General features: G+C 44.9%; 1 protein-coding gene across 3 annotated transcripts in view; it reads right to left on the reverse strand.

Annotated features, from left to right (window-relative positions):
- LOC308097954 (xylosyltransferase 1-like) overlaps positions 1–15,815 on the reverse strand; it is a 51,594-nt gene that overhangs the window by 29,297 nt on the left and 6,482 nt on the right. For all 3 annotated transcript variants that reach the window (XR_013934250.1, XR_013934251.1, XM_080446119.1), the window contains exon 2: positions 30–588. Coding sequence is in view for 1 of the 3 variants with exons in the window: in XM_080446119.1 (XP_080302245.1) it covers positions 30–588 (559 nt within the window). In the remaining 2 variants the exon portion in view is untranslated. The remainder of the gene's footprint in view (positions 1–29; positions 589–15,815) is intronic.

Genomic DNA, 15,815 nt, shown 5'->3' on the forward strand with positions numbered 1-15,815 from the left:
ATATACTACTGCACTGCTGCTGTACTGACCTTCTAGGGGGCAGTAGCGAGTTACTTTCTCAGGCATGAGCATCCTTTCCTTGTGTTTGCAGTAGACCTCCACTATCTGCTGGCGACACTCCCTGCTCTTGGCTCTGGACAGAGCCGAAATGGCCTCTTTTCCGCTGATCTCACACTGCGGCTGCACCTTCTTCTGGTCCGAACCGGGGAGCGCCGCGTCCGACTTCCTGGACTGGCGGACGGCGAGGTCCTGCTTGGACATCAGGGTCGGTGGCGGGTCGGTGGGATCCTGAGGGTGTGGCTTGCGGACGTGCGCGTGGTTGCGACTGTGCCCCGCCCCTCTGGGTTGGGCGGGAGGGTACTTGAGGACCTCGTTGGCCGATTTCGCCGGCACGCCTTGTTGCACGCCTTGGGCTTTTTCCAGCTTGCGTTTGCCGTTGGCGGCCGACGCCCGCTGGTGCTGGGATTGGGGGCGCGCGCCCAGGTTGCTGTTGCTGTCGATGGTGTCGAAGTCTTTGGGGACGGAGTTCTCGTTGTTGTTGCTGTCTGGCCGCACTTTCTCTTTGGGCCGGTGAGAGTGGTAGCCATCCTGAGGAGGAGAGAAGAGAGGGATTGTATGATCAAAGTCTGTTTTTTTCACTATTTTCAAAGTGAATGAAATGGTCCAGTGTGAGAGAGTGATTATGATCTCTGGCCTAGTTAAAACAACATAAATACATCCTTCTTTAACTACTTTCAACCTGATGTCCCTATGTCCTAGTCATTATTGGCAAACATTTCACCAAAATGTAAAAAACATTTCAAAAGCTACAATAGCTGATCTACGAGCTCAGCACATTACGACGCATTATGAGCTTGTAGATCTGGTATTTTTTAAATAGGGATAAGTGATTAAGTGTACCTTGTGGAGAAAAGCAAACACACCCGGAGGCACAATAGAAACAAACAAGAAACACAAACAAGTCCCCAGGACTTTTTTTAATGTCTGAATGTACCTCGTGCTGTATTCAATCAATAAAATAAAAAACACTTTTTATTTTTCAACTCAAGACTTGGTGTCTCCCCGAGGCCCAAACGTACAAAAATACATTCCGAATGTATCACTTAAGCCCTCTTTAGTAGTGAAAAATTGTTTCTATTATATTTCTTAAAACAAATACTTTTAAATAATAATAAAAAAAAGTAGGAAATAAAATATTAATAATAAAAATTAAATATTTTACTCGCAACTCTCGCAAATAAGTCGGCGACCGAAAAATAGGTCCCGACCCCACAGTACCTCTCTTTTGACCGTGGCCTTTGACCTTTTCAACCCAACAGTTGGGGCAGCCTGTACTAAATTCCCACTGTTTCTGGTGTTATTTTGTTCACAGACACACAGACAGTTCCACAGACAGGAGTGTTTATAGCACATATACAGCACATGTATATTTTTACCTTGCTGCCACACATCACTGTGGGCAAGCTAAAAATATGAGTGGACATGTCAAAGCATGTTAGTATATATATACAGACATACATGTTGTGTAATAAACCAATCTTTTATAGGTGTTGTTTTTGGATGAGAGAAGAGTGAAAGAATGGGCTACACACAACGAGAGGAGAGGAGAAGAGAAGAGAGGATATGAGACCATGATGAAAGACACTGAAATGAGGGAGAGAGAGAGAGCACAGGTGTGGATTATCGATCCAATGAAAGAGCTGTCATTTTCCATTCCCATTGGGAGGACAGGGTTACTACTGTATCTGTCACTGAGGACAGACCGACCACTTTATCATCACACACACGCACGCACGCACACACACACACACACACACGCACGCACGCACGCACGCACGCACGCACGCACGCAGATGTGTGTGTGTTGTGTTTTGGACTGAATGACAGAGAACTCTCTCCCGCAGTAACAGCCCACAGTAAGAGTTTAGAATTTGGTGCTTTGTAGAGAGAGGCACAGACCAGAATAGAATGTAGTTTCTCAGTATTTTGTTCAGTGGAAGCATTTGAAAACTGCTTTCTCCAGAGACTACAGGGAGACAAAGAGAGAGGAAAGAAGAAAGAGAGGGAGCTTCCTGTCTCTGGCTGAACGTCCTGTGTTCAGGCGAACTTCCTGTATTCACGCTGTCACCTTGGTTTTGACCTCTGACCTCAGGTGTGTGTGTGTGTGTGTGTGTGTGTGTGTGTGTGTGTGTGTGTGTGTGTGTGTGTGTGTGTGTGTGTGTGTGTGTGTGTGTGTGTGTGTGTGTGTGTGTGTGTGCGAGGATGCGCGTGTGTAACCCTAGTATTCCAAACCCTCTCTAGTATTCTCCCTAGTATTCTCTCTCTCTCTGTCTCTCTCTCTCGCTCTCTCTCTTTCTCTCTCTCTCTGGAGACGAGTCCATGTTTGTTCTAGGTGTCTCCATACCTTAGCATTAACCCTAATACCAGGGAGAGCTGGAAATATCCACTGCCTTACATACACATACACACACACACACACACACACACACACACACACACACACACACACACACACACACACACACACACACACACACACACACACACACACACACACACACACACACACACACACACACACACACATTTGTACAGTACATGGGAGAAGGCAGTAATACCAGTTGTTGCCACCTGCACTCCAGACAACCTGTCATTAGCTCATCTCTAATACCAGCTTACAAAACATGTACAGGGCTCTCACATCACTCACTCACACACACACACACACACACACACACACACACACACACACACACACACACACACACACACACACACACACACACACACACACACACACACACACACACACACACACACACACACACACACACACACACACACACACACACACACACAGAATCTGTTTAGTCTTAAAAGGGAAGCGTTGTAACCACGTATGACCAAGGGGGGCTGTGTGTGTGTGTGTGTGTGTGTGTGTGTGTGTGTGTGTGTGTGTGTGTGTGTGTGTGTGTGTGTGTGTGTGTGTGTGTGTGTGTGTGTGTGTGTGTGTGTAAGGCAGTGGATATTTCCAGCTCTCCCTGGTATTAGGGTTAATGCTAAGGTATGGAGACACCTAGAACAAACATGGACTCGTCTCCAGAGAGAGAGAGAAAGAGAGAGAGCGAGAGAGAGAGACAGAGAGAGAGAGAGAGAGAGAGAGAGAGAGAGAGAGAGAGAGAGAGAGAGAGAGAGAGAGAGAGAGAGAGAGAGAGCACATGAGAGAAAGAGGAAGAGAAAGGGGGAAAGAGAGATATGAGGAGAGAGAGAGATGGAGTGAGGAAAAGCCAGATTGTGAGTGTTGAAATGGAAACTACAACTAATACTACTGCTGTTGGTCCTATTATTACTGCCACTACCGGTCATTATTGCCGCTACAACTACTGCTAATGTTGTGCACTACAATCACAGCAGAATCCTGAGTGGTCATTTTACCACATTAACCCTAGTCTCCCGAAGCAACTGCTATTTTTGCTATTCGTAGTTTGTAATCTCAATTGAAAAAAAAAAGACTAGGGTTTCATGCCCCTTTCAGGGGTTAACTCTGGAAGTGTAAATAATTTACCATTACAGGTAACATTTTACGTGCAAACATGAGCAATTTAGTTTTCAAGCAAAACTGGCCATAATGGAGGAAATCTTCCCTGCCCAGCTCCTGTGTTACTTTATAACTGTACTGTTACTTAAAATGTCTCTCTCCCTCTCTCACTTGACACACTGTGCATTTTTTCGCAGAGTGTGCGTAGATTCCACGGAGACTGCAAGGCCACAGCTAAAATACCACAGCTCACCTACAAAGACATCATTCTTTCTTTAGACTCACACACACACACACACACACACACACACACACACACACACACACACACTGGCAGACACGTCTGTGCACACGGGCAAACACGGCTATGCAGACGGGCGTTTGCTGACATACTGTATGCTGGGGCACGCACGCACGCACACATGCACGCACAGCTGCAGATGTTCTACCAGTCTGTAGAAGCCAATGTAGTCTTTTTTTGCAATGGGGCGGGGGGGGGGGGGGGGTAACATCAACCCAAGGGACAAACCGACAAAGCTGGTGAGGAAGGCTAGCTCCACAGCTGGAGTTAAACTGGACACAGTCTGGAGGTGGTTGGGGGAGGATTAAGGAGGAAGCTGGATGCTATCCTGAAGAAGCCCTCCAATTCCCTTTATGATGAGCTAGTGAAGATGAGGAGCTCATTCAGCCACAGACTCATCCCTCCTCAGTCTCCTCTGTACACCACAAAGCACCTTGGACAATCCTTAAACCAAGTCAGAACCCCCATTAGAACTTTAAAACCTCCACTGTCTGGTATGGACTTTTGTCTTTTGATTACTGACTGCTGTGGACTACTAGGATGCACATTTGACAGATGCCTGTTAAATATTCACCAATGATAGATTGACCGTTGATAGATTGTACATAAGTTGCAAGTAAAGGTTTTATTTGTATTTCAACACTGTTCCTACGTTACTTCACTTTTACGAATAAAAAATGTCTCCCTCTTTGTAGTCCTGTATTCCCTTTCTGTTCTCAGACGTTTGAATGATCTTACAGTGTTTAATTCTTTTTTTGCATAGGTGTAGCAGACTGCATTTGTATTTACATGTGTATTTAACACATTTTAACACATTTTATTTTCACATCTGTCATGTTCTGTAGAAGGAGATTCGTAATATATACATCAATGAGTCTAACAATAACTTTACAGAGTGAACTACATCGCCCCAATGCGACATGACATCCAATGATTTGAGCAAAACAAACTGTTAAAACAATAAAACGATCAGAACAGTATTAGAACATTCTGATACATGTCTTCCGTCCTCGCATCTCATCCTCACATCATCCCTCCTTCGCGTCATGAACCACTTAAACCCAATGATGCTTCGGGAGGGGTCTATACTTGGCCCCCTCCTTTTTTTTCCTCAACACCAAATCTCTTCGCTGAATATAGCCGATCTACAAGCTCACAGTGCATTGCGTTGTGGTGCGTTGCGAGCTTGTCGATTGGCTATTTTCGCCTATTATGACATGCCCTGAACGGAGACGTGGTTAAGCGGGAGGAGCTCAGCTAAGAAGCGAGGATGGAGAGATAACTATGGAGAAGATCCCCCGGGCAGACAAGCTCTCCAGCACATTCATGACGTCGAATGTGAAACACCAGAGAAAAGAACCCCAGAAAGGCATGCTTGTCTACTTGCAATGGGAAAAGAGTCAATTGCCTATTTTTAGTCGGTTTCCCCCATATTTAAAAAGAAACCCTGCATATATGCAAACATTTTGGTGGGGGTACAACTCGTACCTGTACCTCTCCTGTGTTTTATTCTCACTGCTACTGCTGCTATGACACCTGAATTCACCCACAGGGATCAATAAAGCATAAAGGTTTATCTTAACTCACACCCACCCACACATGCACGTATGCACGCGCGCACACGCACACGCACACGCACACGCACACACACACACACACACACACACACACAGGGATTTAATTCCTCAAACATTTCTTAAGATGTGTAATTTTATTGCTTCGATCAATGTTCTCTCTCTCTCTCTCTCTCTCTCTCTCGCTCTCTCTCTCATTCCTTCTCTCCTTGTATTTTGTCCCCATCAACAGCAGGCTGTTATTGATGTCAGCGCTCACACCCCTGCTGCTCCCAGAGAAAGACACTCACACAGCCAGACTCTTCCCCCAGGCACCCGGGGAAAGACAGTAAAGTAGTCTCTGGGAGAGAGAGAGAGGGGGGGGGAGAAACGCGTGCGTGTGTGTGCACGCGTGCGTGTGTGCTCGTGCATGTGTGTGACGTGTGTACTATACTTGTGAGGTCCGAAAGTCCCCACAAGTATAGTTATACATTTCAGAAATAGACATTGTGAAGACAGTTTTCCTGGTCCTCACCAGACTTTTTTTTTTGTGGAGTTAGGATTACAGGAGATAGATTCAGGTTGGGGTAAGGGTCAAGATTAGACATTTAGAGGTTAGGTTTAAGGGTTACGGTTAGTTCCCTATTTTACACTTGGTTGTGTTGGGTTTTGATTTGAATTCTTGTAGTGTAAGTAGCCACACATGCACAAGTACACATCAATGTTTCTAATGTATTTCTCTCTCTCTCTCCATGTATTTGTTCTTACCCTCTCCTTTCTTACATCTGCATCCCATCTTAATTTCCCTAAAAGCCTTAAGCTTTCCTCGACATCTCATCTAAGGATGTCATTTTCAGTGTCGCTGTGACAAGCTACGTGACCGAGCCTCATCAATCTGCATGTGGTAAGACCGTGTGTGTTTGCGTGCACCACGTGTTATGTAAGACCACACCATGGTTTCTCAGTCTCAATCTCATTTAAATAGCCTGCTAGCTAAACGGCCACGTTCAACATTGACTCCATATAGTTAACCAGAATATAACTGGTTACAGTATACATATTACACAGCTCATATTGACATACTTTCATTGTTTTTCTGTTTCTTGAAACTGCAATGATGGGAATTTGTTTGTAAAGAAGATTTACCCACTTGTAAACCTGTGATGTGACAGAGTAGTTGAGTTGACTTAAGTCCTATTTTATACTTCGTCGCACAATGTGGCATGGCGAGAATAGCTCATCTACAAGAGCAAGCTCACAAGCTCACAACTGTCACGAGCTTGTAGATCTGCTATTTTCACTAAATTGTAAATTGTTATGGCAATTATTGTTGCAAAAACTCAAATTCGAGCATACTTCAAACAAGAAACGCATCTTCAGTGCCTCAGTCTCAGCAAAGCACCACAGTCACTTCAAAAAGCACACCTCTATTTAGAGACTATGCAGTAAGCACTGATCTACCATGGGAATCACTGCCTCCACCAATTTGATACATTTAAAGCACTTTTATCAGCATTCTAGCTAATTGAACCCCTGGCAGTCAAATAAGCGGAGCCAAGAGCATTTCCCACCAGTGCATTACGGTCTGTTTCTCAGAATATGATTGCAATTCCATGGTAACCGAGCCCACATCACACACCTTAAGGGACGATGTAAATATAGCGTCTGCAAGGAGCCAGCTATCAGCATTCAGAAAGCCTATGGCGAGACGGTTGGAGGCGAATATGTAGATTTCGAGTAATGACGGTGATTTGTTCCCTCTCTCTTCCTGTGGAGTGAGCCGTGGGTGGTCGCGATTCGTCTCTCAACCACGTCTGTGAGGCGTTTACTTTCCACCTGTAATCCCATGTGACCCTCGGGTGCAAAAAAACACACCTAGTCGTTCTAGCCGCGATTCTTAACCGCACACATTCCAGCGTGTGCTGTTTCCCGAAAGACTTCTGGATCAGCTATTTTCGCTATTTGTCGTACGACAAAGTACAGTATATAGGGCTTAATCCCCTGTCTACCGAAGAGCTAGAGAGATGGGGAGGCCCCCGCCACTGAACAAACAACCCCCAGCAATGACCATCATCAGAACACAGAGTTAAAAAAATATAACACTTATAAGTAACATCACCTATAAGTAGCAGCTTAAGGCGTCCAGTTTCCGCAGTGTATCAAGGCTGATATTGCATAATATAACCCCTTTGTTTATCAATATTCCCGCTGGATCATCTCCAATGGGTATACTGGATATGAATGAGTTATCAACTCCTGGTGTCTCGTTGCAATAATAAATGGTCTGTGTTTCTACAGCACCTCGATCCAAGGCGCCCTTCAGTGCGTGCCACATCCATCCATACACCAAGTGGACTGCAGAGATTGAAAGGTGCACCTTGCTATGCAAATGTTGCAATGTTGTTGATACTGTATTCTATGTATTTAGAGCTTGCCTAAACGTGGAGATGTCCACGCGATGAGGTCAAACGACGCATTTGCCACACAATATACAGTATAAGAATATTTTGTTGCTGTCGGGCAGAAACCTTGTATCTCCACATTGTAACTTTTTTTTTTTTTCGTAAATTAATGCCCTACTTGACCATACTTCAGCATCACACAAAAGCTTCAAAAGCAGCAGATCCGCAAGCTTGTAGATCGGCTGCTCTTGCGAAAGTATATTTGAATCCTGAAAAGTAACAGTTTTGGACATATGAGGTTTATATCCGACAGAGAAATACTGTATGTCCTCACATCAGAACTATGGGATTTAGTTTCAAAGTCGTCAGTGTGCGACTGAGCGATTGGTTCCTCAACCAATCGCTGATTTTTTTTTGCTCTACCTGTTGTTTGTTCTTTTACATTTCTTTAACCTTCCTACCTTCTCTCTCACTTCCTACCTATATTCCTACATGCCTTCATTCTGCCCTTCAGTCCTACTGTCTTCTCAAGACAGTAGATGCAGAAGAGAGATGAGGATTTAACCCATTAAGAACGGAGGTTCCGATTCTAGAAACGTCTTCTAGATGGGGGCGGGGGCGGGGGCGGCCATAGCTGAGTGGTTAGTGAGCCCGCCTAGGGAGCCAGAGGCCCTGGTTGCCCCAGGTTCGATTCAAGGCCAGGTCAGCATATGTGTCGATGAAATTTGTCCCTGAGCAAGACTCTTAACCCCTAATTGCTCACAGGTTCTCATTGGAAACAAGCCCGCAAGGACTTTCATGAACGACCTGTTAAAAGGAATTATCCTTTATCCTTCTAAATCCTATAAGAGTTTTCTGAAAAACGTATGTTGTTGTATCAGTGGTTCTCAAACTTTTTCATGTCAAGGGCCCCCAAAATGATATGTATTTGGGCCGCGGACCCCCAAAAGCAAAGATTTGAGTTACAAATGCTTGCTTTAAAAATATATACATTCTAAGATTTGCACACATTTCAAAGATTTTTCAAAAATAGCAGATCTGCAAGCTCATAGCGTGGCACTGTGAGCTTGTATATCTGCTATTTTTGAATAGCCACAGTATAAAATAATGGTTTAAGTGGTTACACAGATGCATTCCCGGTTTTAATGGGTTAAAAGGAAAGGGAGAGACGCACTGTAAACTCACTGACATATTATGGCACTTGAGAATAAATGCCCGATTTCCAAAATAGCAGACCTGCTGTACAAGCTCACAACCCCCGGATGCAAAACTGAGTATAAATCAGGCTCAAAGTGTTTTTTCCCTTCAGAAGAGTCTCATATAATGAAACGTTGAAAATGAGAGGTTGAGAGGGTCCGCCGGGCCCGGGGGGGGGAGGGGTGGGGGGGTCTGTGTCACTGAGCACACCTTCAAACAGTGATGAAGGGCTCTTTCACCTCGCTGAACGCCACATCATGGGGCCCAAGCAACGCATCTATCAAAGGCAGCAGTGTGTGTGTGTGTGTGTGTGTGTGTGTGTGTGTGTGTGTGTGTGTGCGTGTGTGTGTGTGTGCGTGTGTGTGTGTGTGCGTGTGTGTGTGTGTGCGGTGAGACGTGGTGAAAGTGTGTGTGTGTGTGTGTGTGTGTGTGTGTGTGTGTGTGTGTGTGTGTGTGTGTGTGTGTGCGCGCGCGCGCGCGTGTCTCCACCGTACGTGCTCTCACGCACATACGTATAAGAATAGATGAAGACGCTAATTGCCATGGGATTACACACACCGGAATCTGCATCTGTGGGTGTGTGTGTGTGGTGTGTCAGTCAACGTCCCTCCCCAGCTAAAAGCAGGTCAAATATAAGCACCACTCTGCTCCATATCTGTGTGTTAGCCAAAAAAATCACCCATGACATGACATGACCGGCCCCTCAGCGACATGCACCCACTGCAAATCAACCCTTCAACGTTTTCACACAGCAGCACACCCCTGAACACACACACAAGCACACCCACACACGCACACACGTGCACACGCACGCACGCACGCACGCACGCACACACACACACACACACACACACACACACACACACACACACACACACACACACACACACACACACACACATTGCACGAACACACACACATGCACACACATGCACATGCACGCATACACACACAAACAGACCGAACAGACATACGTGCACAAAGTGTGTGCACAAATTCCAGCTCATGGGTATTTTTACTGCATTGAATACTACTGACACACTTACATTTGCACACACACATTCCAGCTTGTGTCTCCCCTCACACTCACACTCACACTCGCGCACACACACACACACACACACACACACACACACACACACACACACACACACACACACACGCGCGCGCGCGCGCGCACGCACGCATGCATGCATTTGCACACATAATAGACGTCACATCCTTCATATCCTTCCCTATTGATTCTATATACAAAATTGCATTTGTCACGTACTGTATGTCCGTTAAACACTTTTGACGTGGCGTTCCTATTCTAAGCATGTTATAAAGGCACTAAGGCAGGGTTTTATTTGCTAGGGAGATGGGGGGGGGGGGTCCATGACTCTGCTTAATTGAATTAATTAGTAACAAAAGTGCACAGTGAAAGCGGGGGTGTTAATTAAATGCTCTGGGTTTTTCAAAAGAGATAGTTAAAAGTGTCAACTATTCCAACAGAAATGAAATGAAGAAGATGGAGTTAATTAGTTCTCTCTGCAGCCAGTGATAGGATCAGAAAATAAAAGTAGACTGAGTGACATATAATACTAAATAACTGAATAAAACTAAAATAGACACAGATTCTAATTGATTGATCGAATCATGGTGCCTCTTCAATCTTCTTTACCGTGTGCGTGCATGCCAAAAGCACCGAGCACACATGACTACAGTACCATTCACCTGGTGAATGCAAGTTCTATGCCCTCAAGAACCTGGAATCCAGAAAATAGGATGAAAAATACCACATCCCTGAGAGAGAGAGGGATGGAGGGCTGAACAAAGAAAAAACAGAGACAGATGGGGAGAAAGTAAGCTAAATGTTCGCCATTGCGGTGAGACGTGGTGAAAGTAGACCCGGCGCTCATGGGATTGCGGTGGGATTACTCAGGGGATTTAAGTCTATGAATGCTGGCTTTAGGGGTGATTATCTGAAAGAAAGAAGGAAAAGGAATACAAAAATAAATAAAACATAAAGCGGCTCTGTGGTTTTAACATCAATGCGTACTTAATCGCTAATAGAGAGAGCGTGACACGTTGGTGTAATGTCTGTGGGTGGCAGCCATGTTTGATCATTAGACCATCACATCGCAGCTAGATTGCATGGGTCCTCTCTCTACCCTCTCTGGTCTGTCTCTTTCTGCTGCACCGTCTGATAAAGCAGAACTTCCTACACATATCATTTGTCTAATCCTTCTCTCTCACAACTACAGGGCATGGCTGCATTTTGATAGATTAGCTTTCCTTTGCTAAATGTAGCATGATGCGTCCTCACATGAGTGGATTATGATTGATTTATACTCCGTCATACATGTCACTTGCTGGAAATAGGCGATCTCCATGCTCACAGATCGACTATCTTTGGCAAGCGACATTATCATGCGATGACGTGTAAAGTCAGGGTCTCTGACTGTGGATAAGAGTCAATGTGACAGTGACAGATGCAGCCATGACAATGGAATAACTCATTTATATCCCCTTTCTCTTAACCCATTAAGACCTGAGGCCGATTCTACGAATGCCTTCTAAATCAGTATTTCTCACACTCCCCATAAACTACGCGGCACTCACAGTTACGTCTCACCACCGATCTGACTGTCCTCCCTTAAGGCAATTTTAATATAGGATATTGGGGCTTAAATGTAATTGTAAAAAAATTTGTTTGGGCCGTCATTTGTAAAAATCTAATCTAATAAAATATAAACTAAATATTATAAAAAATGGTGGGCAGTGTTGTAAGGGGTCCACTGTTCTGTTCACCCTCCCAGGCAGTGGCTGGGCTCCTCCCAACTGTGTCATCGCCTTTGAGTGTAATCTATTACTATTGATCACGTATTTGTATACATTATTGTAGGCAGCTATGTATTTGTATTTGTGAAAAGCAGAAGTTATTAGATAATTATCAGTTATTAGTTATGAATGCAGAATGTTATTCAATTATCAAAAGAAAGTTCTTACAACCATGTCTTTTAATTAATGACTTATACAGTAGGCTACACAGAGCAGGATGCTATAAATAATGTTGTCAGTTATTCCCTCATATCCCACAATAAAAAGATTGAGTGTGCTGATTTTTCTGGAGAAGGTTGAGTTGAGTTGGCCATAAGGGCAGTAGTGCATGTGTTTGATGAGACAGCATGTTTTTCCAAAAACACACACACACACACACGCACGCACGCACGCACGCACGCACGCACGCACGCACGCACGCACGCACGCACGCACGCACGCACGCACGCACGCACGCACGCACGCACGCACGCACGCACGCACGCACGCACGCACGCACGCACGCGCGCGTATTTAGCATTCTCTTGCTATACCAGAACCTGGATATACATGAAAATAACATAGATCCCCCCATGGAGTAAAAGTACAATATTTGCCTCTGAGATGGAGTGGAGTAGAAGTCAAAGTATTGAAGATTGGAAATACTCCAGTAAAGTTGAAGTACCTCAAAACTGTACTTAAGTACAGTACTTGAGTAAATGTACTTAACTTACTTTACACCACTGGTTATGGGTTATCTCACGTTTTCATGAAGAGGGTTCCTGAGTAGCAGAATGTCCCAGGTCTGGTGCAGATGGACCAGAAAAATTACGTACGGTATTTTCACACAGAAACACATGTCTGAAAGGCCTCGTATCAGGGCATGTAGGCAGCGTTTCCAGAGATGCGTGGCCTGTAGGCAGGACACAGACGGACAGACGGCTGTTGTCTCGGTTTGGACAAGGACACTCCAGCCCTGCTGCCATCCATCATTGTGCTAGCCTCAGTCTGCGCTACAAACACCCTCATTAACACACACACCAGGCCAGGACAGTTGGGGAGACCAGGGTCAAGTTGTGAATGTGTGTGACTGTGTGTGTGTGTGTGTGTGTGTGTGTGTGTGTGTGTGTGTGTGTGTGTGTGTGTGTGTGTGCGTGCGTGCGTGCGTGCGTGCGTGCGTGCGTGCGTGCGTGCGTGCGTGCGTGCGTGCGTGCGTGCGTGCGTGCGTGCGTGCGTGCGTGCGTGCGTGCGTGCGTGAGTGAGTGAGTGCGTGCGTGTGTGTGCACGTGTGCGTGCGCGTGCACGTGTGTGTGTGTGTGTGTGTGTGTGTGTGTGTGTGTGTGTGTGTGTGTGTGTGTGTGTGTGTGTGTGTGTGTGTGTGTGTGTGTGTGTGTGTGTGTGCGTGTGTACTTGTATTTCTATCCTTGTGAGGGCCAAATGTTCCAACAAGTATAGTAGAATTTGAGAAATAGAGATCTTTCTGGTCCTGGCAAGAGGAGAAACAAATATATAATGAAATATTTTAAAGATATTTTTAGAGTGAGGCTTATGATCAGGAAAAGATTCAGGTTGGAGTTAGGATTAGGATTAGGCATTTGGAGGATACATTTAGGGGTTAGGGGTAGAGTTATGCCTGATTTGTACTTAGTTGCATGCCAGCACTGGACAAAAATGGCATATTTAACCCCACTAAAATGTGTATGTTCTCACAAGTATAGTAATACAACCGTGTGTGTGTGTGTGTGTGTGTGTGTGTGTGTGTGTGTGTGTGTGTGTGTGTGTGTGTGTGTGTGTGTGTGTGTGTGTGTGTGTGTGTGTGTGTGTGTGTGTGTGTGTGTGAGAGAAAAGGAGGGTGAGAGAGATACTGCATAGTTGCCCCTACAGTATGTGTGTGTGTGTGTGTGCGTGTCGGCATGCAAATGTGGATGTGTATAAAACGCAGGTGTTTATGTGCATATAGGCAGATGTATGTGTCTAAGAGCTATATGCGGTGGGTTTTGTGTTGTTGCAGGTCTATATATAACCCATGGGGGTAGACACCCCAGCCTGGCCCAGGGCCCAGGAAAGGCACTTCACTGGCGGGGTGACATCCAGACAGAAGGAAGGGTCACATAGGCCGGGGGGTTAAGGACACTTCGTAGAGTCCCAGTAAGAGCCGTTTTAGCTTTTGTCCCCCAATTCTCTTTAGGGGGACAAATTCCCCCTAACCACATTAACCACTAGACTTGAACCCCAGCATCAATGTTCAGGGGGGGGGGCATAAGCCAAAAATAGCCAATATACAAGCGTGGCTATTTTTGGCAAAGAGATTTGGTATAGATGGAAAAAAGGGGTAAAAGTACAGAGCCAAATGAGGTCCAGTTTAGCTTATCAGCGAATGTATTAATTGGACATTATCAAGGCATATTTGCATCAGTCTCTTACCTATTTTATGTTTCTCCAAGAGAGAGAGAAGAAAGAGTCTAGAGGTCCCTTTGTAAAAAGATTAAGTTAAATTAACATATTTTTGGGCGGTGAAACCGCCCCTATAAGTGAGATTTGGAAAAATGTACATTTTCCTGCGCTGTGATCTGGGCCCAGGAAATTTGTAGAATTATCCTGCGCTGTGATTGGCCAATCACAGTCTATTCAGGACTGTGATTGGCCAGTGTCACATGACACATGTGCATAGCCCTATATAAGCAACCATAACTTGAAAAAAACCAAAAATTTGTTTTTTTCAAGTTATGCTTTCGTCCATCATAAAGAGTGTTTCAATAAATGTATTTATCTTTTGTACATGATTGGTTGACTCCATTCAGTATTGTGATTAGCTAGCAAGACACCGCCCACTTCACACAGGGTGTGATTTTTCTATTAGTTGTAACTTTTTAAACACGCACACACATCTCCAGTATGTTTTTAAGAATATTCAGACACTCAAGCTGGTTTTTGGATTATTCTATAAACTAAACTACATTGTGGGATTCCAAATTATATTACAGAAGGCTGTTTCAAACACGTAATCTGATCGTTCAACCTGGCTGTCAGCATGTGTGTGTGTGTGTGTGTGTGTGTGTGTGTGTGTCCTGTAAGGTACCCAGGCCAGGGGAGATGAATGTCTGTGTTGTGTTAGTGTGGCGCCATCCTCGCCCGCTGTAAACATGTTTATAGGTCATCAAGGTGCCGTACGTTCCAATGTTAAAGGACCAGAGAGAAAGAGACATACACGTATGCACACACGCACAAAATGTATTAACTAGAGCTGGTGACTAAATAATAACTACATTTGATCCATTGGAACACAAGTTCTTTTTTTTCGATTCCCTGAAAAGTAACGATATTGGACATTTCCACCCGTTTCCACCCAAAAGTGACGATTTATGCTCACACTCACAGTATCACAAACTGTATGCACTAGATAAGAACACACGAGTGCGCTCGCATGCACACACACACACACACACACACACGCGCGCTGCGCGCGCACGCACACCCACACGCACACGCACACACACAATAGATCCTGGAAAGCTCCTACGTTGCTCTGCTATACACAGCTAGAGGCAACAACAACGGAAGGATTAACCACATGAACCCCTAGTGTCCCTATTCTGGGGTGAACAGCCTGTGAACATAGCCGGTCTACAAACTTAAAACACATTGTGTTGCGTTGCCACGCGACACGATGTGAGCTTTGATATTTGAGCCAAAAAGAGAAGAGATCGGTTATTTTCGGGGAAGAGATGGTGTAAAGGGAAAGATTCAGCGGGGCCTAATATACAGACCCATGGGGAATTCCGGTAAACTATTGGGTTTAAGTGGTGAAGAGTTCCGATTAAGATTCATATCACAAGATCCATGGACCAAACATACTATATTAAATTAATCTTGACACAGACGCGATAACACGGTACATAATGGCCTTGGGAGTGTTTACCAGCGGCGCGATTATTAATGGGTTCACAAGTTTGACCCAGCAGCGGTACAGCTGGTGCTAATGGAAGATCACTGGCTTTTATTTAGATAGATGTAGGCTGTTT

This window comes from Gymnoscopelus braueri, assembly GCF_963280865.1.
Source record: "Gymnoscopelus braueri genome assembly, chromosome: 13".
Lineage (NCBI taxonomy): Eukaryota > Metazoa > Chordata > Actinopteri > Myctophiformes > Myctophidae > Gymnoscopelus > Gymnoscopelus braueri.